Source organism: Vanellus vanellus (genome assembly GCF_965231255.1).
Source record: "Vanellus vanellus genome assembly, chromosome: 7".
In the NCBI taxonomy this organism is placed as follows: domain Eukaryota; kingdom Metazoa; phylum Chordata; class Aves; order Charadriiformes; family Charadriidae; genus Vanellus; species Vanellus vanellus.
In genome coordinates this window covers 26,287,050-26,311,198 of record NC_138912.1, presented here as the reverse complement: position 1 = coordinate 26,311,198, position 24,149 = coordinate 26,287,050, and the positions used below count along the sequence as shown (strand labels likewise).

Below are 24,149 nucleotides of genomic sequence, written 5' to 3'. Positions count from 1 at the left end.
ATTAACATGAACTCTTCAGTAAGGCTTCTGAGGATAAAAAAAAAAAAAAAGAGCAAGAGGAAAGGAGGGAGAATTGTTAGTGTTCTTAGCACTGTAATTCAGCCCATGAACTTGCACAGGGCACCGGGTACCAACCACATTATTAGATATATTCTTCGTTGTGGATTTAGGGGAAAAGTCAGACAGTGGGAGATTAGGAAAGCTTCCAAATATGACAATTTTAACAGCAAACTGCAGGTTTTCTTTCTCTTGTCGCACTGGGTTTTCTTCTCTAAAGCCCCGTGCATCCGGGCACTGAATCCTTACAAATTTCGTTGCTGATTAACCTGTGAAAGGAAAGATCAGTAAGAGAGCGTCATCAGCGTAACACACGTAGGCAACAAATTCTCATTACAACTTAATGCCGTCCACACGGACTGCAGAGGGTCACAGGGAATGGCTAATGGTAGCCGACAAATGTTGGGCGTATTAGTCACAAAACATTTGCTGAATTCCATCAGAATGTCGTGACAACCTTCGCAGCTAGTCCCAGCGAGCTGCCGGAGTCAGTGGAGTTTGCCTGTGACAAGCCGTCACTCTATCTTGGTTGAGCTTTATAGCACCAGTCAAAGCAGTCAGAGAAGATTGAAGTGACAGAGGCCCACTGAGTAAATAGCGAAACATGCAGCACATCATGAAATATTCAGCCAGGGTGTAAAAGCTCTAAATGCTTTTTCAATTATTAGCACCTGCACTGGCTGCATACATCTAACACTAACAGCATGTTAATTGCCACAATTTGTTAGGGTAGCTGTAGGAGAAATTTCAAAGGCAGGAGACGTTCTCTAGCGCATCTTCAGCTCCTATCTTACCTTCAGCAAACCCGCTCCTTCCTCCGAAAATTAAGTATTTGTGTGCATACACTCGCACACTCACATCCACATCCAAAGTCAGGTAGGAAAACTCAAAATTCCTGGCCCACACACAAGGTGAGTTTCAAGACACTGAATCTCGAGCGGTAGACTGTTAAGCGTCTTTTTGCAGGTAAAATCCAGATATAGATTCTCTATATAGATCTCCAGACAGAGAATCTCTACCTGAGAAAGGCATAATTGCAGACTTTCACAAACACAGGCTAAAGAGGAGCTGTGTTGTTCCCAGGGGTGTTTTCCCATTGATTTTATATAAGGACAATTTTATTGTAGGGCCGAATAAAAAGTAGCCAAGATGTTGTTTTATGGATGTGCAAAGACTAACAGATTACAGTTTATTTTCAAACACTACCAGGGTCCCTACTGGTCATATAATATTCTCGTTCCCAGTGCTCAACATACGGAGCAGTTCCACCGCAGATCAATGGGGGTATATTGCATTAATGCTCAAATTGCATATGAATGGTAGCAAGAGAGTTAAGACAAAGGTGGCAGAATCCAAGGATATGCTAAACAACAGTCATTTAAGGAGGCAGCCATTTGGCCCCGAATGCTCTTTTCAATTCTGTCCATCCCCAGTCATTACTCAGAAGTTCCAGACTCAAAAACTCCAACGAAGTTTGCAGTAGTTATAAATGTGTGCTAGGAAAGCAGTGCTCTTTAAAATGTAATGTTCACTTCCTCGCAGCAGGTTTGCTGGAAGTGGGATTTATGGTTTTGCTTTAGGCTGTTGTCTTCCAGGCAGGCTTTTTGGGGTTGCAGCTGTAGCATGGCATTTAGCATCGTTTTCAAGTTTAATTGATCATAAGTGGCGTTATATGCTTTTCAAAACCTTGAAAAGATGGTATTTTGCTCTTCATTTTAAGTCATGCGTGTGTAATATCTGCCATAAGAACCCGAGAAGCTATTTTTAAACTGGGGTTATGGATGAGGGAAAGGAGCTTTTGCTCCTTTTCCCCCCTGCGTGCTATACGTACCTGCCTTTTCCCAGCTGGAGTGACCAAAGGCTTTGGTCGTTGCAAGCCGTAAAAGCCAACATCTCAACGCAAACAAACACTGTGGATTTTAGTTAGTAGAAGGTGGTTTTCTTTCTACAATTTGAATTTTTCAAGCAGCTGACTTTACAGCTCTGAAGAACGTACCCAATAGCTGGAGCGCTAATACAAGCATTTCCACCAGTGTGACTCAAGCATGGCTTGACAGGGCCGTCTTCATGGGTGATGGGGGCAGAGAGGCTCTAGAAACATTCAGTTCATGATTTGGCTGTAAGGGCAACAACTGTAATGCTTTGTGGAATATGAATTTTAATGGGAAGAGGGTGTCCAAACCCCTTAGGCAGATTTGACAGCCCTGGCCTCTGTGTGTCTGTCTTAATTAGTTTTTAGCATTTGCAAAACAGGTTTAGATCGCCAGATGAACAAGAGTGTATATGTCCCAAGTAGCAATACTGTTTCGTTACTGTATTACTTCATAAAATGACCAGGGTGTTTAAAAGAAAAAGGCTGAAGATCACTTCTGTTTTTAAGTACATAAGCCAGTACATCTTCTAACATCTGAGGACAAAGTTGGACCTTAGTGGTAAATAGTTTTCAACCTCCTCAGACACCTTCAGGGATCTCTTTATTGAGAATGAAAAATCATTGATTAAAAAGAAATTAAAATGTTAGCTTAGCCCAGAAGATTTAAATTTAATAAGCACACTTAAATGTAAAAATCCACAGATTCTGAAACACAAAGCGTGGCTAGTCTTATCATGGTTTCCTTCTCGGGCAATAATACATTCTCCTAGAGTAAAAGTAGTACAAGAGTGTCTATTAGCATACTTTCTTCTTGTGTGCCCCATCCTGCTTGCTTCTTTTAAGGCTCCCACTTGCTGTACTCCAAGCAGTGAAGCAGAGGATCCGGTTTATCATATTGCAAATAAATGCATGTATTGATTTAAAAAAATGTATATTTTTTTTTTGAAAATCACAATTTGTTACCTAAAACTTCAATAGGGAGTTATATCTGATGATTCTCATTCTTCACTCTTTCCATAGCACACTTCTGTTTAAAACTAAGATAACTAGAAAATATAGTATTGAGGTCAAATTCTAATTACATCTTTGGCAGAAGCTACTTTGAATATTCCCTTTTAGGACGCAAGGCCCTTACCCAAAAGAGAACTACATGAGGCTTTAAGCCCACACACACACTAAAAATTGCCTCAGACTTCAAGGCAGTTGACCGTAATTTGATGTCAGCTATCTGTTATCATTTGCTTTGTTATAAGATTCCTTTCAATTTGTATCATTTCTGCGACTGGGATTAGAGTATTGCTAAATACTCATTTGTGTGAAAGCTTCAGATGATCTGTTTAGTTTTAAATCTCAGAGCAGAAAAGAAACACTGATTAGAAAATTAGAATATGGCATTTTTTACAAAATGATTAATTATAGTTTCTCTGAGGAAGGGAAAGCAAAAAGGAAAATTCATTCCTATATGCATCTAATTTCTGAAAGAAGAAGGAGGGGATTTGATCAGTGAACTTTGCTTTTGTTTCAGTGCTGTGCTACAAAAGACTGGTGGAGAAATGTCTTGTGAAAGTTTAGGGGGGGGGGAAAGAAAGGAAAAAAACTTTATTTCAGTGGAAGCTCCTGAAGATTCCTAACCTTTTGGCAAAAATTCTTCTTTTGAAACACGTAGCTAACACATTGCATCAGAAAAAATAGCTAGGGCAGAGTACCACTAAATGTTGTCTGAACATCAGTACAGCCTTCAAAGGGAATTGTGTCCATGCTCGCGGAGCTTACATTACCACACGCGGCTCTGAGCAGCAAGCAATGCCCTACGAACAGCACCCCAGCTGACTCTCAGCCGAAACTACCCTGGCTGCAGCTCGCTGATGAACGGAGTAAGAGAATGCAGAGTCTAGATATTTTTATAGAAATTAAAAACCAAACAAACAAAGAAAACCCAAACAAAACCAAGCACAAAACCACCCGGCAAAACCCTTCGGTACAGCTTTTGTACCAAGAGGCCACCTCTGCTTCCCACAAAAGAGGGAGCACACTTGTGCAAAGCCTTCCCTTCCTAAACCGGGAGTAGGGTCAGAGACTCCAGGCAGTCCCCTGGAGGCTCCTCTGCTGCCAGGGGGTTGACAGTGAAATGCACTGAACTGTATCTCTGTTGAGTGAATGTAAAAAACTTTGAAAACATAGTGTTTCTTTTTCCAGGTGAGTCTGACTTACGCCTTTGCCATGTAGCGCGGTTGCTTTTTGTTAAAGCATCAAAAAAAGATTCTGGTTTAACTGCAACATTGCATTAATAGCTTCTCAAGTTCTTGTAAGCCACTTTATATGGAGCTGACTCCACAGATAAGTTACCATAAGGTAACTTATCGTACTGTAGTCGGGGTAAATTAACCTATATCCTACACAGTGTCCAAAGTCTGCTTTAGTAGACAATGCAAAAGAGAGGTTCTTACCACAGTTTGCTGACTCATATGCTTTAAAAGCAGTAAACTTTCCAGTTTTGAGAGTTCAGCCAATATGGGCATTTCTTTAGCAGACTTCAAAAGGCAAACTGCTTTAAAATTTGGCTACCTGTCTCAGAGTACTTAGCATATTCCTACATTGTAAATATTTTCTCCTTTGGAAGGTTATAATTCTGTATCAGGATATTTCAAGCGTTCATGGCAAAAACCTTAAGTAAAGACTGTAGTTTTGTCAGACAAAGCTCTGTTTCCTCCTTGAATTTAAGATTTTAGGGTCAGTTTACCCTGTGCCTTGTAAACGCGATCCTCCTTCTAATGCTATAGTATAGGGCAATCACTTAGCGGTCCTCACCAGCATCTGAGAGTGTTGGAGTCACTTAGTACTTAGCGTAAGGTTTGATTTTTAGCATGTAAATTAAAGAACGGTATGTGTCTGTGTCTAGGTGTAACTATATTTCTGGAGAGCAAGTTTATAAAAATGTCTTTTATTTGCTTCTCCTTTGAGAAGCCTTGTGCTTTAAGATCTTGTTAGAAAAACACTTGGAAGGTTATCACAGGTAGAGTTGTCCACGAAAATGGACATTGTTGTTTGGTATTAAAATCATGTATTCCAGATGTGGGCATTTGTTAGTCGGTGTGCTCTAAAATGACATACTGTTGAATCTTTAAAGGGCTTCAGTTTGGGAAAGCAAAATATGATTGGGCAAATTGCTAAAATATTTAAAGTGCAGCCTGTTAAAGCTTTTACTGCGAAGAGCATCACGTCAGAAGTTGTATGTGGTAAAAGCAAGTAATTTGCTTTCCATACTTATGCCAGTCAGTCAGCATGGGGCTCTGTTCCTATCCCTTCTACTTCATTGCAGATGCTAATAGCAACCCCGATATTTATTTTGGAAGGGTGGGACGGGAAAGAAAAAAAACTTTTATGGATGTGATGGTGTCAGATTAAAATCAAATGGCTATTGCTGTAGAGAGATTATAGAAATTCTTCAAAACTGCACCTAAAAGTTTAAAAAAATTTTTTTTCTTTTCAGCTTTTGTTTGAAAGTGCCCTCATTGAAAGCATGTTAAAGTGTAAATACATTTCATTTTTTTTACTTTTATCCCTCTTTGAACACAGCTCTTGGGATATCTTTGCATCCATAATTCATAATATTTTCCACTTACGTTGTCCTCAACTTGTTTTTCCCCAGGCATGACCCCTTGTTAATTCCTGGCAACGAGCAGATTGACAATATGGATGCCAATGTGAAAAAATATGACTCTACAGGGATGTTTCATTGGTGTCCAGCCAAGGACATTGAAAAGGTCATTTTGGTAGGTATTGGTGATAAGTTGTGTTTGAAAAGATGTTATCTGAACCATAGAGCTGATGTCTAATGGATTAATAAATTAATCTCCGCTGTCATTAAATCCAGCATATTGAAATCAGAAAAACAGTGTGGTGAAATCCAAGCTAGCATTTTGGTTAAAGAATTATGATTATATAAATATGTATGCCAAGTGCAACACTAAAAAATGCTCCAAAACAGAGAATTTCTTTTTCACAAGCCGAAATTTGCATATCGAGTTTAAATCTTTAGAGAATTAAGATTGGAAATATTTAAATGTTTACTCACCCCATTTCTCTCTTTGCACAAGGCAGTAATGATTCTAATACAGGCAAGTGTTGCTTTGCATTATCTCTTATTTATCTGTGTGAATTTTGCTCTCTTAGAACTTCTCTCTCAATTTCCAACATTTCAAGATGCCCAAATAGGCCAGAGTAAGTAGTACTACTACTCTGCCTTTCTAGCATGTTGCAGCCAGTCTAGTCTACGTTTGTTTTGTTTGTTTAACAGGGTAAGCCATCAAACTGACTCAAGTCATTAAAAATAATTAGAAGGCCTATCACAGTCTATTTTGCTCGGTGAAAGTTTGTGCCACTTGTGTTCATGTGCTCATACCTAAGAGTAACAAGTAACTAACTGCAGATCTCACACGCAAAACTGATGGTATTTGAAATGAACTCCCTGGTGGATCTTCACTTCGTCGCACTCCATAAAGCTTTTCCTGAGTCTGCTTTCTTAGATTTTCCTGCGCTGTGGCGTGGTGTAGCCAACGATGGTGACAGCCCCGGTTTATTCTAGTAATCAGGGGTTAAAAGCTTGTCTCCACTTCTCCTCGGGGGTTTCTGTAATAACCGTGACGTTGCCTGGAATTGCAATATCAGTGTTTAAACATGCAAGCAAGTAAATTCCAAATTCTAGAGACTGAGCTGTGAGGCGGAGTTTGGCTGAACAGCTTTAAATAGGATGCGTTTCTATGTATTCAGCAGGCAAGGAGGGGCAGACCTGCTGTACGATACTTTGTAATAGACAGAGACAGAAATCTGCCTTCATGCTCTGAGCACATTTTAACAGACAGCCTTTACGTGTTATCCCGCTTTGAAAATTGTTGCTCCAAAAATGGCGCTGTGGAGTGCCTCATTTGTCCTCTCTTGGTGATGCCGTGTTAGCTTTTCCCCAGCTAGCCTGTGTATCTGTAAGTCTAGCCGGGACCTTTCTGCTTCGTGCATCTTCACCAGGAAAGGTGCTGCCGGCACAATGCCTCCCTACACCTTTTCAAACACGTAGTCCGCAACTTATGCCTGCATTCATATCCAGGCAAATTTAATGCTGTCCTTAGGGACCACACGAGTACAAATTAGTACATAATTTGAAGATGATGGGGGTTCCCAGGTTGTCTTCTAATTGATACTTGATGATGCCTCGATCAGAAAAGAATTAATTTTTCTGCCCAAGGTCTGTTTTGGCTCTGCGAGATTCCAGCAGTATCAGGCAGTGAGAACTTTTTTTGGTATACAATCGAATGTATGTGGCTACATCCAGATTGATGGCTATAGAGTCACATTTTTTACACAATTTCTTTCAAGACTCGGTCTCTGTCTTGTAAAGTCTGAATATTCGAGACCATTAGGCAAAGGCATGGGACAATTTACACTCTTCACTTGAGCAGTTGCTCGTGTCTTCTGCTGTTTGAAGGGCCAAGACCACTCTCTTGGTAGAGTTATATGAAAATCAGTGTAATTGCCCCAAAGAAACTGAAAACTCATGTATTTTTTAACTGATAGAAAACTTCTAATCAGAGTTCCCGTTCTTCTTACATAGTGAACACCTCTGATGCATATTCCAATCTGCATTGCCCGTTATCATGCTTCCGTAATTTAGGAAAAGGACATATACTATGGTTAAGCGAGGGAAACATTTTGCAGTTCACCATTGCCTTAGTTTTATTCATTGGCAAAACTTCTATGTAATGGTGCTGAGCGTACAATTTCTTGGCAACGTGATATCAGTGGATCTGCAGCTCCTGGATGGAGTGCAATAATGCTAAGACTGGCTCTAGAAATGAAGGTTATTTTTTCCTAATGATTTTATTTAGTCATGTTGGTGTTGGAGTTGCCTGCTCAACTGACATTACCACTGATGAAATTAGTGCAAAACATTATTCTCGTCACTGAGAAAAGAAGATAATTCTGAATACCATTCAAATGTTCTCCATGAGACTTTTTTCCTTCTATCTATTCAACAACTCAGGAATTCCAATGGTCCTGAAAGTTAGCATTAGTCACGATTTTGCACACTAGTTTTTTCTTACCGAGAGAAGCTCTCTGGAGTAAGGTGAGCACCCATTGTAAAGCAGAGCAGTGTAGAGCATTCTTTGCTTCTCAAGGGTAGTAGCAGCTTGTCCTAAAATAAGAACTTTGACTCTAAGAGAATATGGTCCTCAATTCACAAGATATGCGTAATACCACTAAGACTATTGGCTCTCACATTTTCCGTTTTAAATTGGTCCTGAAACGAGACTACTAGTGATTCCTCAGCTAAAGGCATGGTTTTGCATCTCTTTTCTAGAATCCTTCTAATGGCTAAATGCATAGTAGATCAAGTTCTATTCTTAGTTAAACCCATAGTACTTTGATAGTAACCAGAGTCTTAATCCACATGTGTAGAAACATATACAGTACCAGAATTCGGTCCAGTACCATGTCTTCCCAAACACTGAAGGATTTGGAAACAAGAATGAAATTTTCTTCTGCTGACCACGTTTAATGAAAGATAAATAAGGGTAAAATGAACAGCTATTATCAAACCGCTTCTTTGTGCATGAACAATATTGACAGTTGTGTTTTTCCCGGTTTAAAGCTCAATATATGATTTAAACTTCCCTTTGTTTAATTTCTCCCTTGTCTTTTTGGTTTTTTGTTTTTTTCTTTAGACTCGAAGTGAAGCAGCGATGACAGTTTTAAGTGGGCATGTAGTCGTTTGCATATTTGGGGATGTTAAATCTGCTTTGATTGGATTAAGAAACTTAGTGATGCCATTACGAGCCAGCAACTTTCACTACCATGAACTCAAGCACATTGTGTTTGTGGGCTCGCTTGAATACCTGCGAAGGGAATGGGAGACACTGCATAACTTCCCCAAGGTTTCAATCTTGCCTGTAAGTCCAAAGCCATATTATTGATACTTTGTTATTTAGGACACCGACTGGACAGATTCCTATTGACTTTGATCTTAGGCTTTTTTTACTTTTGTCTACTTATAGGCCTGAGGACTTAGATTTTCCCTTTACTGTGTCTATGAAAGCAGAGCCCTGTGAGACCTTATTAGAAGATATTTGCCGCAGTGTTTGGTTCCTCGTCATCCTCATCGGATGAATTTCAGCTGCTATCAAATATACTAGCTGTGTTATACGTCGAACATTCACTGTAGTGCACTGCATGTAGCCGGTTCTGATGTTGTGATTTCACTGACAGAATGACAGTAGTTATTTATGACATTATTTATGTATTTATACCCACAAAACCTTTGAAAAAAATTATTGTTGCTCTGTCTATGTAATATCTGTCTATAGTCGTAAAAACTTCCTGTAGGCTGGCCTACTTTATAAGGAACGTGGCCATAGCCTTTCAGTCCTGCCATACTCGTGGATGGAAGTACAGCAAAACTGTGACCCTTTTGAAATCTGTGAAAAACTCTTACTGATTTTAGCAGGGACAACTACTAAAACGACAGTTCAGGGGTCCTTTTTCTCCTATACAGCATTATCATTCACTCGTGTGCTCAAAATGTAGAAACACAAGCTCCGGGACACACAAATGAAGCCCTCCAAGCTGGTGATCTTAGGTGGTCATACCTGTAAATGACCCACACAGATGTAGGCGGGAGGGAAATGAGCCTGTGGTATAAGTACAAAAGAGAATGCTCTGTACATTACAGAGTAGAGTTCGCTTGTATGTTTTTATCAGAATGAAAAAATACAAATCTACCAGTTCTTAATAATTCCATTTCAGCATTTAAAGGTAAATAAAACAATGATGGATGTAACCTAAACTGGGTAACTGGGAAAATAGCTATAGAATGGAAAGACTGTCTTCGCTTTCTGATTAATTCAGGCTGTAGGTCTTTGTTACTGTAAATGCAGTTTTAGCGTTAGCCCTTGGCTTTTTTTCTGTAAACTGATCCAACAGATGGTGTCACAAGATTCTCTGCTGTCACAAAAATGGTGTCAATATGAGATTTGGTCAGTTAATATCCTCCTCTTCCTGCCAATCCCTTTTAATTCCAGTCACTGTGAAGGCTAAAGTCTAAGGAATAAAATTAAATTAATAATACTGTTGAACTGTGGAGCAGAATAGATTCCAGCTACTACTTCTAATCTTTCCAGTATAGGACGTATATCCATTATTATAATGCATATTTGTAAAGTTTTGATTCTGAATTCTGAAGAGGCATTAAGGAAATGTACACCACCTATACATTCCCCAATCAGTTTCCACCCAAATTTAGAGTAGTTCGGGGCTAATTTCAAGTTAAACAGCTTAAATAATTAGTTAATGCATCTTTAAAAATACAGAATATGTAAAGTAATTTTATCTTATACAGTAATCAAAGGTGCTGAAGACCACACAGACTTCATTACTGCTTTTTCTCTTTTTTTCAGCCTATCTTTTTCAAAATGGTTATATAAAGTTAAAACTACCAGCGTTATTCTAATCTAATTATACTAATTTAGAAGTCTACTAAAGTTTCTAAGATCATACTGGTAGGAATCATGTGTTAAAGGGAGGCCACTCAAACTCATTTCCTACTTCTCTGTGCTTTGGTTCCCAAAGTAAAACTTGCTGCTGATGTCTGATGGGGATATGGTTACAGCTGAATATAAAAACATTTCTCTGTGTTTAAAAAAAATAGGGAAATTTCATTTAAAGTCTGTATTAAAAGAGGCATTGAAGCTACTGCGTAAACTCTTAAAAAGTAGGCAAATGCCATTTTTAAATATCCTCAGGCAGCCTTCATTCTGTCCCTTTGCATAAAATCATTAGGAGTAAGCCTTTAATTAATTACATGATTGCATATTATTTTTCCCCACAGGAATCCTGCTTCACTTGGTGCACAGTACAGATACAGAGGGCAGAACTGAGGTGGCAGGAATAATCATATCCTAACTTTTGAGAACTTTATAACTAAATCATATCTGGTTGATATATACTGATTTCCACAAGGTTTCATGCCTCAAATTAATGAAAGTAGCGTGGAGTAGTGAGGCTGGTAGCTGAAACTAGGTGGCAATCAATGAATAAGAATTGATCTCTGCCTTCACTTTGTGCATTTTAAATTCACTTTTGCATTGAATATTCTCAGTGGAGTTCAGGAGTTCACCGTGAGTGATCAGGAGATGGAAGAGTAGGGGCTTGACTCGGTTTTATGAAAGTCGCTGTGTGACAAGGGGACAGCTTAGTCTCCTCATCATCATTAGGGTCTTTGGGTACCAAACCATGTGAGGCAGCAGAGCAGAACCTAGTTTCCATAAAAAATCTTTTTTTTTTTTTTTTTCCTGGACCTTGCAGCCCCTGTGACATAGACTTAATATTCTGTAACTAGAGATGTGGACTGTTGGATGTGAAAAGCAAGTGTTATCTTTAAACAAAACATAATGGGTCAAGTGTCGGGTCTCATTTGTGTTAACTATGAAAAAAACCCACAGACTACGACAACATTTCATTTTAATTATTGTATTCACTGATTGAGAATTGTGGAAGCAGGGAATGTTGCAGGAGTTGTGCCCATTAAGATAAAGTCTTGTTTCTGTTTCCAAGGGTTTAATCACACAACTTTGAAGATCAGTGTCCTTTCCTTCTAGGAGCACCAAAAACGTGCATTGAAAAGGATTAACCTTTTTTGTGTATCGCTTCAGGTAGAAAAAAGTAGCTTTATCCTGATTGCATCTCAAATGTGTAGGACACATAATGCTTTCCTGTTTAAATTGCTATTCTTTTGCCCAAGACCATTGTGACTCGGTAGTAGATAAATAGACATTTAAAACACCCCCCTTGTTATATTCAGAGAGCCAGAGGTTGCCACATGATAGTGACTTAAATCAAGACAATTTCAAATCACCGATGAGATGTAGAATGCTGGCATTATTCCTGTTTCTTGTTTGTTAGTAATAGCTTGACTGAGTATTGAGACTGAACCTAAAATGCTGCCATCAGCACCAACTACCCTTTAGATTAGCACACATCTCCTATTCCCTGGCACATAGTTAGACCAGCTTAATGTCAGAGCATAAAAAAGATACTTGTTAAATAATTTCCCAAAGCTCCTTCTCAATCTTTAATTTGTTTTTCTTTTTTTCCTCCCCCCCCCGCCCCCCCCCCCGTTTTTTCTCTGTGCCGAAGGGTACGCCATTAAGTCGGGCTGATTTAAGGGCTGTCAACATCAACCTCTGCGACATGTGCGTTATCCTGTCAGCCAATCAGAATAATATTGATGATGCTTCGCTGCAGGACAAGGAATGCATCTTGGCGTCACTCAACATCAAATCTATGCAGTTTGATGACAGCATTGGGGTCTTGCAGGCTAATTCCCAAGGTAAGGACTGCCCTATAATACTTCTCTGCAGTGCCTACAGGGGACAGGACCTGGCAGGAAGAATATCCCTCACTCAGTAATTCAAAGAGCCCTACATCAACTTGCTTGACAGTTAAACCTGCTGATTGGTATGATGGCTTTTAAAGGGACAGTCACGTAGTTTCTCTGCTACATCACAAAGCACGTCTTGCGGAAGGAAGAATGAATGAATGTGAAACTGGCGTTTTTTCTCATTTTAAAATTTTCCTAAAAATACAGATAAAATCATTGCTTTCTCACCCCGCCCTGCTCTGTGGCTCTCTTACCAGGCAATTGCTGTTACAAAGCCAAAGCCACCTCATACTCGCTTCAGAATACCCGAAGCCTCTGTCTAACAACATTTCTTTATTATGTAAAGCACATTGCAACCAGAGAGAAAAAGAACTGAGTAATACGAGCCGAAAAGTAAAATAGAATGAACAAGAATTCTAAATTGTCTTTACGGTTCCTGTGCCTTCTTGCTCAAAAAGCCACTTAGAATTAACTCAAAGCTGATTTCTTCCCATGGCTTGGCACGTACTCATCCCATTTAAGGACATTGAACAGAATTCTTCAGACTTCGCTGAGATTAGGGGACTGATTCATAGGTAGCCAAAGGCTATTTTACACCAACAGTGCCTGTGCAAAGCAGCTGCAAAGCAGTCATAAGCACCCTGGCAAAGACCGTCAGTGTAAAAACAATCATCTTCCCATCCCTGAAGGGTCTTGCAGCTTATGCAGCCAAAGTCCTACCTTTGATAAACCTATTAAGTGCTGCAGTAAATATTCCCTCTGGATCTAGCCCTGCTATAAATGTAGGTGTAGAAAGGATAGTGCTTTGGTCTGCAATTTCCTCATGAGCCTGACCTAGAGATAGTTTTCCCTCAAGGACTGTGAGAACTACGATTACGTTCAGTTTTAGCTCTTTACACTCTAATCAGGAAAGAGACATTATAAGCTAAAAATCAGAAGCGGTGGTGTAACTTCATGAATATGGAAACTTCTTGAATGTGGAAAATTCTGTCTTATAATCAGCAATAAAACTGTGCAATTTAATACTGGAATTAAATTGTACCAGGAAACTAAAAGTTTGAAATTTTCAAAGTCAGGTTGGATAGCTCTCTGGATAACATGTAGGTTTAGAGAAGAGGTGGAAGTGTTTTTTCGCCACGGGTGTTTGAAGTTTCAAATCTGTGGTCTGGAAGCAATACAGCCCCAAACATTTTAGAGTTCTTCCCTTAAAATTTGCGAGACTGACTTGCTCACACTATGATAACTTGTAGTCGCGATTAGGAAACTCTTTGCAGAAGTGGAACACGGGCACGGAGGTTCCTTGTTTTGCTGATTTAGACCTGGGATTTGAAATTTTGTGTCTGAAAACCAAATGAGTACTTTCACTGCCAGGCTATTGGCTGTTCTTTGGTGGGTCTCTCTGTCACCTATCACACACGTAATTGAAGTCATCAAGAAGTAGAATCTGTTTGTCTCACCCCTTTCCTCCATTCCTTCCTATTCTTGAGCACGGGCAGTCTGAGCGAATTTCCTTCTCCTGCTTTTGCTCAGAGGTTGGTGGTATTTCCAACACTTGGCTGTTGTATTTTACCCCTGGGAGTACACTGGATCTTAGACCACCTCTGAATGAGGATGGAAAAACCTAGCACCGTAACAGTCTTGTGCACCTCATGAACACCTGTCATTTTTTACTCTCCATCCTCGGAGGTATTCAAGACGTGGCTGCATAAAGCCCTGAAGAACCCGATCTGACCTCATAGCTGACCCTGCTTTGAGCAGGAATTCAGACTGGAGACCCTCTGTTGTCCTCCTGGCCTGAATTGTTCGATGATTCTGTGTTATCCAGGTTGCTGATACAGCATAGCCCCTCTTGGTCAGGACATGTAGACTGGGGCTATGGTCCAAATCCTCTCAGCCCTATTCAATGCTGCTGATGCAGAGAAGCAGAGGCACAATAGGTTAGCACATACTTAGAAATTTTGGACGTTTCTTCAGGTAAATATCAGTCTGCGTGTAATAAAAAAGATGACTCTCTAGTTTTTCTGGGGAAACAGGGCATAACATAAGGCGGGTGGCCAGCATCCTATTTTAGTTGGGAGCTCTGACTTGGGAGGGGTTCTTCTAAAACCAGTTGCTTCATAAAATAATTATCTTCCCAGTAAATCCTCTGCTTATGGTATCCACTGCTCCTGAATTGGTTGCATTGCTTTCAGTAGAGTAAATTTTTTTGAAAGACCTTGAATACAATGGTTAGACTGTCAGAAGCAATTAGATCAACAGATAGCACAAACTTTACTGGAAGTTATATCCAATGTGACATTTTTGTCTGTGAAATGCAGCTTTAACGTACGGTGGACACAGCTCTCATGGCAATTATACAAACCAGGTGCTTCAGCTTTTGCTGGTCAACAAGCAGCATACTAGAACCACCTCACAGCTCCTTCCTGGCAATTAAGTACCTTTATTTGCAGAGCCAGTTGTCGTTTTACTTTTGCTTAAATATTTGTGCATTATTTGACGTACTTACTTATCCTTAACACGTTAGCTGTTACAAACCTTAAGTATTGCCAATCTGAATTTTTCTAGATCTGAATGTATGATTTTGACTTAAGACCTTCCTCACCAACAGCATCCCTTGAAAGAGTGTTCTATGCTGTTCTTTTATGTGACTCCTATTACTGATCACAGGAAACACTGACATTAGAAAATCTGGGTCTGTGGAAGAGTCAGTTGACCTGTGACAGGGTTTGAAAAGAGATGAAACAAAACAAAATATATGGACAGCCCGAGAAACATATGGGCTAAGCTGCGAGATTTTTCTGAGGGAATTAACAGTGTAATCTTACCCTTGCTATTCTAAGTAATAAGCTGGTATAATTTTGTAGTCGCTAAGCAGTGGAATCTCATATGAAAACCTTATATATAATTTATGTTTACGCCTCTGAAAAAGAAAAAATTACAGTCATTTAATTGAAAGGTTATTGAATGCACAAAGATCTTTCCATTTTTCATCCAAACTTGTCCTTTCCAACGAGGGACACAGCATTGCACCAACAACTGAACCCAGATGCAGTCTGAGAGGAAAGGCCTTGTAGAAGGAAGGAACAGGAGGGTGGACAGCAAGGTTTCCTGATAGGGAAAGTTCTGTAACAAGAGGGCCACCAATTCCCAATGGATTAATAATTTAAGTGCTGAAAGAAAGTCTACTGAATTAATCTGATTTATATCAACAAAGGATTTTTTTCATTACTAGATTGAGATGAACTTAATACGCATAGAGCTGATCTCTTGCAGGAACAAAGACTTGCTAGTGTCTCCTTATGGTGTTAAAATATTCCCAGGCTTTTGGACTAGGCAGCGCTAATTATCTGGACCCTCTATAAGTAGTGCGACAACGCTTTTGTCCTCTGGTCTGCCTGCCTTGAGTTCTAACTGATCCTGCCAGAACTGCAACTTAACCAACCGGAGTGCTCTGCCTTGACCTCCTGAAGAAGAAAAAAAAAGAATTATTCCAGACCAGAGCTACAAAGGACCCTGGAGTACCCAGAGCAGATGATAGTAAACTAAGTTGTCAAATCTATGTTCATTATCAGCTGTCTAGCAACATACGACTAAACGCATGACTACACAGAGCTGTGAATGGAAACAAGGTGCCTTCCTGTTATGGTTTGAGAGACCCATAACGATTTTTTGTCATTTAGACAATCATTCTATCACCCGATGACCCCTCCCCACCCGGGAAGAGGAATTGGGAAAAACAAGGAAACCCAGGAGCTGAAGTATAAACATATTTAATAGATTAAGATTAGATAATCAACATTAACCACACTAAAGAACCAATATTGATCCCGACGCCAATACAGAATATGCAAAGATTATACTCAGCCAATTATATCAGTAGGAAGCTGTGCACTCCCAGCAGTGGACAGCAAGTGTTGGACACTGCGAGCGGTACGGCTTCAGGAGGAAGGGAAGGCCTCAGGGCTCCGGCACCAGGGCACGAAGTTCTCAGGATGGCAGCCATGAAGGGAGAGACAGAACTTTGCAGCAAACTTTCTAATTTATAGTGAATGTGATGTTGATGGTATGAAATAATCCTGTTGGCCAACTTGGGTCAAGTGCCCGGGTCTCGCTCCTCCTCATCCCTGCACCTGGCTAACTTGAAAACACTGAGACCTTGAAACCCACACACCATAGCTGGCTGTAAAGTCAATATTTTCACAAAATCAGACACTGGAGTCTTCTAAAAGTGCAGTTTTCCCAAGTATTAGAAGAGGAATTAGTCCTGTGTCGCTCAAACGAGGAGACTTCCTTAGAAGGAAAAGTGTTCTAACTCTTCTGGAAGGATTTGGTAGTCTCCTTTCAATAAAATGTGTAATTCTACTCAAAAAGAAAAAGAAACTTTCAAATTGGACCTGTGTTGTTGAAAGCTCTCATGTTGAAAGCATTCTCATGGCTGTCTGCATTGAACTTTTCAAAGATGAGTGGGCAACTCCTTAGGCTCGCTAGAGGTTAGGGGTGCAGACTTCAATGTCCTGAAAATGAGCTTTTGGAAATCATCAGGGTGGTTTGTTGCCTTTGGGAGATCGAGATCCCAAGGACAGAAAGGCCAAAGTGTATCCCCACTGAGCTGCAAGCAAACCATCGCTTTCACTAAGATATCTCAGCTTCTGAGATACAAAATGCAGTAAAGCTGGAGCCTGGCCCACCTCTTCACAAAAGGACTCATAAACTCATTCAGATTTCTATTTGTGACAAGGGAAGTCCTGTTTTTATCTTTCAGTTCCTCTTACAGATGTTGACTGGCTGTCTTCTTAGGAAGGTTTGTAAAGAGGTATGTTTGTGATGGAGAAAAAAAGTCACTCTGAGGTACTGGAGATTTGTTTTGATTGTCCCTTGATCATTCCTGATTCTCATTCCATCCCCTCAAATATAAGATAAGATTATTTTATCAAGAAGTGTCTTGGAGAGAAGACCAAAGAATATTAGATCCATGTTAAGCGTTTGTGGTCCCCAGCCATAACATTTTTCCAAAGCACCCCGGAAGATTGAGTCCGGGATGGGCTATGCCTTTGCAGTTATGTTGGGACAGCTCCAGTAATTCTCCTTTCCCTCATTCTGTTGGCCTTTCCATCCTTTCTTCTTCAAGTAGCATCTATTGACTGTTCCCATTTAGTTTTTCGTGTTTCTTGTATTTTCTTTCAGAGTCTTACATTGTGGGAATTTTACTTGTTGTTTTACCCACCAGATGAACAGGGCCCAACACAAAATATTTTTCTTCGGTTGTAACTAAAACTGCTATTTGGCTTTCTTCCCAAAAACCAGAAAGACAATTATACTTAACTGTTTAGGGATTTATAAATACTGTACCAGAGTAGCCTCTGGGTAGTAACTTTAGATATCCAACTCAATAATTTTCTTTTACTGGATAGTGATTTAGATCTTATTTTGAGTCCTGCATAATAAAAGCAGTACATTTCATTAAAAAACACTTACTAAACAATAAAGAAAAGCGATCTTATGGCTCCAAGCAGGTCTAAAGTACAGAAAAGGGAGGCGGTAGAGGAACATTTTTTCTATGGACATTACAAGACAGATCACAGTACGGCAGGGTAGATGTATTTCAGCATAGTAACAATTGCAGCTGTTTTCTGAATGACTTCAACTTATGAGAATTTTCCCTAGGAACACTATTTCAACACATGAGAGATCTCTTTAAGGCCTCCATTTACAGTTCTGTAATAGATCCTCCAACAAGAAAGAATAAAGAGAAAAAAATAAAGAGGAGATGAACTCCTGGGTAATAGGTCTCGTACATCATGGCAGGATTCTTCTGGGGAAAATCCTATAAAATCAAGTAAACATACTCAGAATTTTGCACACTGGCTATCAAGTGTAACAGATTACACAAGCTAAAATAACCTCGTACAATTTTAGTTTCATTTGATCCAGTTCCTTTAAAAATCACTTGTGGCTTCATCATCACCTTCTGTTGAAGCTGGCTTAAACTTTGACTGAAAGGACAAAAGCAATTAGCCACTGAGTTTCATTAGATTCATTTCACCACATGTAGATTACTTTTTAAATTATTGCAATTTTTGATGGACTTAGTCTCATAATCTGCTGCAAGAAATTTCCCGTTAAAACAAATTTGAGATCTGCATTCCATTGTGTTCGCAGGTAATATATTCTTTTTCACCTCTACCAACCAAGAATTCTTGATTGTTTTATCTCTGAAATGTTAGCAAAAAAGAGAGAACAACAATAATATTATCGGGATTGGAAATGAGAGAAAATTCTTAAGCAAGGGGAAAGGATAAATACTGTCTGAAATGCTTGGTTAGCAAAGGTTTTGTGTCACTTTCAGAGATAACTGTATTGTAGTGCTGTTAGAGATGTTTTCAATAAGTTCAAAACAATAGTTTTATTCCTGAAGGAGGGCTTTTTGGTGAATGTTGAATCTTATTTCTCTTATTTTATAGTCATAAGATAAAGTTTTAAAGTGAAGATTTCCGAATATAGGGTTTGATAAGCATAGATGCAGTTACTTTTTAGGCTGTTAAGGCAAACCCAGCGCTGTTCCCTCTGTTTAATTTGTTATATTGAATGAAAATGTAGAAATAAAGAGCCTTACTTTCAAATACAGAAAATCAAACTCTACTTAAGCCAGCTAAATAATTTCAGAGTTTAAGGAGTTACTTAACCTCCTTAGGAAAGCATATAAGTAAATGTAGAATATTAAATGTAGATGTAATATTAAAAATAAATAAATGAATAGTGCTGGCAAAAAGTGAAAGATTTGGGGTAATTTTTTAAAGTGTCTATGTGAGCTATGACACTAACTTTAATCTTTTAAACACTTAGATTCCTGTGTGTCTTTGCAAATCAATGTAATTTAGGCTGCAGAATGCTTGTTATTCTTAAAGATAGTTCATAATTTCCTAAATCATGTAGATGTTTTGAAAAATTTTCTCCTAGACTATATCACTCCTACCAGTCACATTTGCAAAAATGGCAAGTCTTTTGCGTTGGCGTCGGGGTTACTGGTTTGTCAGGACTGATAGTTTAGTGTAGGGGTTCCACCTGATGAAGGATGTTTTTATGCTGTGTGTTTCTGAACGCTCCTTGTATTTTTGCCAGCATCAGTTGGCGTAAATGACAAAAATAATAATAATCCAATTAACAAAATTTTGTACTTGGTTGGGTGCTTATTGTCTAACTAACTGAATTTGGAAATGTTTGTTGCAGTTCAGTTTCATTATTATTTTTCAAAACAGAGGCTCACCATCCTGAGTAATGAAGTTAATAACTGAAAAATGAGATAAGGGTATCCTAACTTTCTAGCACATGTCCCACATCGCCATTTGCTCACAAAAAACCTCCAATTTTTGAAGATTAGGTCACCGTAATAAATAACTCAGTACTACCTTTTTGCAATGCGCACATAATTTCTTATCCTGCTGAACCAGATGGATCAGCTGATAGCTGTTATTTATTTTATGGTAGCACGCTGGAGCTCTAGATGGGATTAAGAGCTTGTTGTCATAGTCCTGATATATACAAGAATAAAATATGGCCTTTGCCCTGGCAAGTTTACAGTCTGATGCCTTGCTTGTTCCAAAACTTAAGTTATGTACTCAGTGTTATACAGGTTAATAAATCTCTCTGACTTCAATGAAACCATCCACCTGTGTAAAGTTAGACTATGTGCAAGTCTTTGCAAGATTTGGGTTTAAATAAACTAAAGAGGCTGGGTGGGAGAGAGGCTGTTCACTTAGCTTTGTATCCTGTGCTATAGAAGCCATCTATGTCAGGAGTCATTCCCTTCTGTCAAACGAGACCTTGCAGCCTCCCAGCCTTCACAAGAAACCCTTCAGAGAAAAGTTCCCACCAGCACGGTTTGAGTTCTTGTCTTTTCCTTGCAGCTGGACGCTAACATTAGCTGCCCGAACTTACGCGCATGGAGAACAGTTTGCCGTCTCTCTCAAAGTTTTCCTAGGAAGAGAGAAAAACTATTAAGAAAAGAGGGTTTCATTTGTGCTGCTTATAAGCTAAAGAAGTATTGGGGAACGGCTGGAGAGACACGTTCCTTTGATACAATTTCCCTGACTTTGAGAAATGCTGCGAGGTCCCGGCCCAAATACCTTAAAGCTTTCACAATTGCCTCTTTCTCCTCTGCTTTCAAGACACCTTCTGCTTCGCCAGAGAAAGATAAAACCGGGCAAAGGAGATAGTGCAGTACATCAAGCACGTGATTTCACACTTAAGCTATAAATATATTTAACCCTCCCAAGACTGTTATAAATTCATGGTGACTCTATTTTATTATTATTTGCTGTTCGACATCTTGAAAGCAACCCCCTATTATGAAGGTGTACTATTTTGTGCATTTCTGATGCTGAGGAATAAGAAAACCCTGCTCTTTTTATGAGCATTAATTATACACCAGGCAAGGAAGCAATTGCCTCGATGTTATGAAATATTAAATCAAAATGCTTCCTGTTCCCAGATGTCCCAGAGATAAATACAGCAGTATTTTGAAGCCCCACTTGGAGCTGTTTTGCCTGCAAATTTATAGTTTTGTCTCCATTTTCAGAAAACCCTGTTTTATGTGAAGTATAGCACTCTTGGTAGTTTTTAAGGAGCAAACTCCTCTGGAGTTGCCTATGTAGGCAACAACTCTTATGTAGATTGCACACCAGGGATCTGAAGTTGAAAGGCTCCTTTAAGATGACAAATGGGTTGAAAGTGTTATTGTCTTTGATTGCATGCCTTACATCATCTGTATGTAGGAATAAGAGAGCCATACTTTATCTTTAGCCATTTTATAAATATTTAAGTCCTTATAGTTGCCTAAAGATATTAAAGCATATTTTACAGTAGTTGGAATATAAATATTATATATAGCACAAGATACCAAAGTAGTTTAATGAATTCATAATTTTCTGTTCACTTTTATTGGAATGTGTTTTATGTTCCAAAACTTCCATTTAAAGAGTAAGGGACCATTCTGCTCCCTGACAAGATGTGAGCCAATAGTGAATGCTATCGAGATTGCTTTAAATGATGATATGGGACTTCAATTAGCAAGAAGAAAGGGAACATGGGTATTAGAATGTACTACATCACTCTCTGTGTCTTAACTTTAAAAAAAAAAAAAAGTATTTTTGAAGAAACTGTTTGTTCTTTAAGTCTTGAAGAAACTGTAAGGTGTTTTGCTTCTCTGTCTCTGTATTTTTTAAGTTCTTAATTGCAGAAGGAGACACGTATCTAGATCCAATTATACAAGAGTAATATTTTTAAAATTTGAAGTTTAGTTTCTAGAATAACCAACCATATAATCTTGTGACATTAAATGTATGAAAGGTCTTTATTTCATAGCTCCTTGAATAGAAAGGTGTGTTGAGATTATAATTGTGAATCTTTCAAATTCCCATCAAATTAAAAAAAAAAAATTCTTTTTAATATTTCACAGATTCTCTATTTCCCAGCAGGAGTCCAGGCTGGGTAATGCTTGCTAATTACCCACAACAAAAGTAGACACACAATGCTGGGAAATTACCTGACCCTTTGCATTTTAATGAGACAACAAGGATTTCATGAAGTGATGTTGTTTCAGTGGTTAATGGTGTCAGCAATGTTGTAATTGTAGGCTGAGGCACATTAGCTGCACAACCACATGTAGGAAGGGTTTCTCTCGACAGGCCCTTTGGAGAATAGAACAGGGTATTATCATTAAGCCTATGTCATTTGCATGCTGCTAATCACTTACTTTATTATCTTGTGTATCCATTGTCTTTCTTTAATTGCTCTTTAAATGAAAATTAAAAATAGTTCCAATGCCCACGATACTTGTGATAGCATCTTGATTATGAAGATAACTTCAAGAAAATGGAACATATAGATAATATATTACAGGATTACAAGATAGTTTGAAAGTTATATACCATAGCAGGCAGCCTCATGAGCGTAATTCTGGTATCTTTCTTTGCTTCGGTACATACTGTTTGTTTAATAAATGGTTATTTATGTTCATAAAGGTCCTTGGGTTTTTTTAAAGGACATACAGGAATTCAGAGATCAATTTCACTCTTTTAGCTTTAGTGGAAGAGATACAAGGCATCAATATCCAGCAGATTCCACCAGTCCAATAACGTTAGAGGAGAAAGCTAGACTTTAGTTCTTCGTTCTTTCCGGTTCAATCCCAGTCTGTGGTATCCATTGTAGAAGAGCGGAATCTAACACCTGCTGCTGAGCTGCAGAACTTCGATAGCTTTAGGGTAAAGCTTACAAAATACTTGGCATTCTTTTATCAAGACAGACCTGTTGCTTTTTAAGTTTGACATGGTTCAATTTGAGGCAGGCCAGACTTTCCATAATAGGCAGTCTCTAAAAATTGGTAGCTTCTGGTTATCAAGAACCTTCCAAACCTTTCAGCGTCTGCAGAGTTGGATATGCAGGCTGAACTGGGGTACTGCCTTCATTTAAGAATCAATACTGGTGTGCTCCTAATGTATTTTTGCAGCTTTTTGTTTTCACATCTGAACAAACCAAACCTGAAAGAGTCAATCAATGAATTTTGCAGATGGTATGGTAGGACTTTTTATTGAAGGAAGACGGATACACTTTGTTCTTGACTAGATATTGTGATTTGTTTTTATTCAATACACCCCAATAAGATTATGGTTACGTGGAATTTTTGCACCTACTTATTTGGATACGAGGTTAAGATTGTGTAAAATTTCTGTAATGTCATAGGAATCCCTGACCTTTCACAAGCTTTCCTTAGAGCTTTAAAGTAGATACTAAGGAAGTATAATTGAAATTGGACCTTTCATATTGATTTGAGGTTTAGTTGCCGGTTTAAATTCTGTATTCAACTTTAATTGTCAAATACTCTTAATATTAATACAAGAGCATGATTACTGGTTAGTAACGAGAAGCAAAGTATCTCTACAATGTAACAGCGTATATATTTTCTACGAGTTTGACTTTACAGAGCTTTTGCTTAAATGCATAGACAGGATTACAATGTGATTGGATGTCCTCATAGGACTTTTTTACAACAGCATAGGTTTTTTAACAATAGAATGGCCTATGTGGCACCAGGCCTGCTAGCAGCAGATGGGGGTTGGCTCACTCAAAGGGGGAGAAGGGCTTTGCCCAAAAATTAGCAGGGCTCATTAACAGGGCTTTAAACTAGATTCAACGGGGAAAGAGGGTATTATCGGGTTTGCCTGTGACCAGCCAAGGGATATTGTACCAAGGAAAGGAACGGAGTGCTGGTGAGGGCCTGCAGCCATTCACTCCAAAATGTGCTGGCTACACTGCAGCATGCTCTAAGTCTTACGTAGGTGAGCCAGGAGCTCCTGGACCAACAGGAGCCAATGGGAAGGCACCATTAATACACGGCAAAGGAATGATGCCTGGAGAGCAACACAAAGTAACTACTGCTGTTCCAGTCAAGTCAGCCTCAACGAAGACACGGCTGAAGTGTCTCTATGCAAATGCACGGAGCATGTGGAACAAACAGGAGGAGCTAGAGATGTGAGCACGCCTCCAAGGCTACCATCTCATTGACATCGTAGAAACTTGTTAGGATGACTCCTATGACTGGTGTGTTGCTGTGGAAGGCTACAGGCTCTTCAGGAGAGACAGGCAAGGGAAACGAGGAGGCGGTGTTGCCTTATATGTTAACGAGCAGCTGGAATACATGGGGCTCAGCCTAGGGATGGATAAAGAGCCAACTGAGAGCCTATGGGTCAGGATTACAGCGAAATTGGGAGCAGGGAACATTACAGTGGGAGTCTGCTA

At 39.2% G+C, this 24,149-nt stretch overlaps 1 protein-coding gene across 1 annotated transcript in view; it reads left to right on the top strand.

Annotated features, from left to right (window-relative positions):
• KCNMA1 (potassium calcium-activated channel subfamily M alpha 1) overlaps positions 1–24,149 on the top strand; it is a 518,607-nt gene that overhangs the window by 454,008 nt on the left and 40,450 nt on the right. The window contains 3 exon segments of the mRNA XM_082486073.1: positions 5,580–5,703; positions 8,647–8,871; positions 12,113–12,305. Coding sequence (XP_082342199.1) covers positions 5,580–5,703; positions 8,647–8,871; positions 12,113–12,305 — 542 coding nt within the window.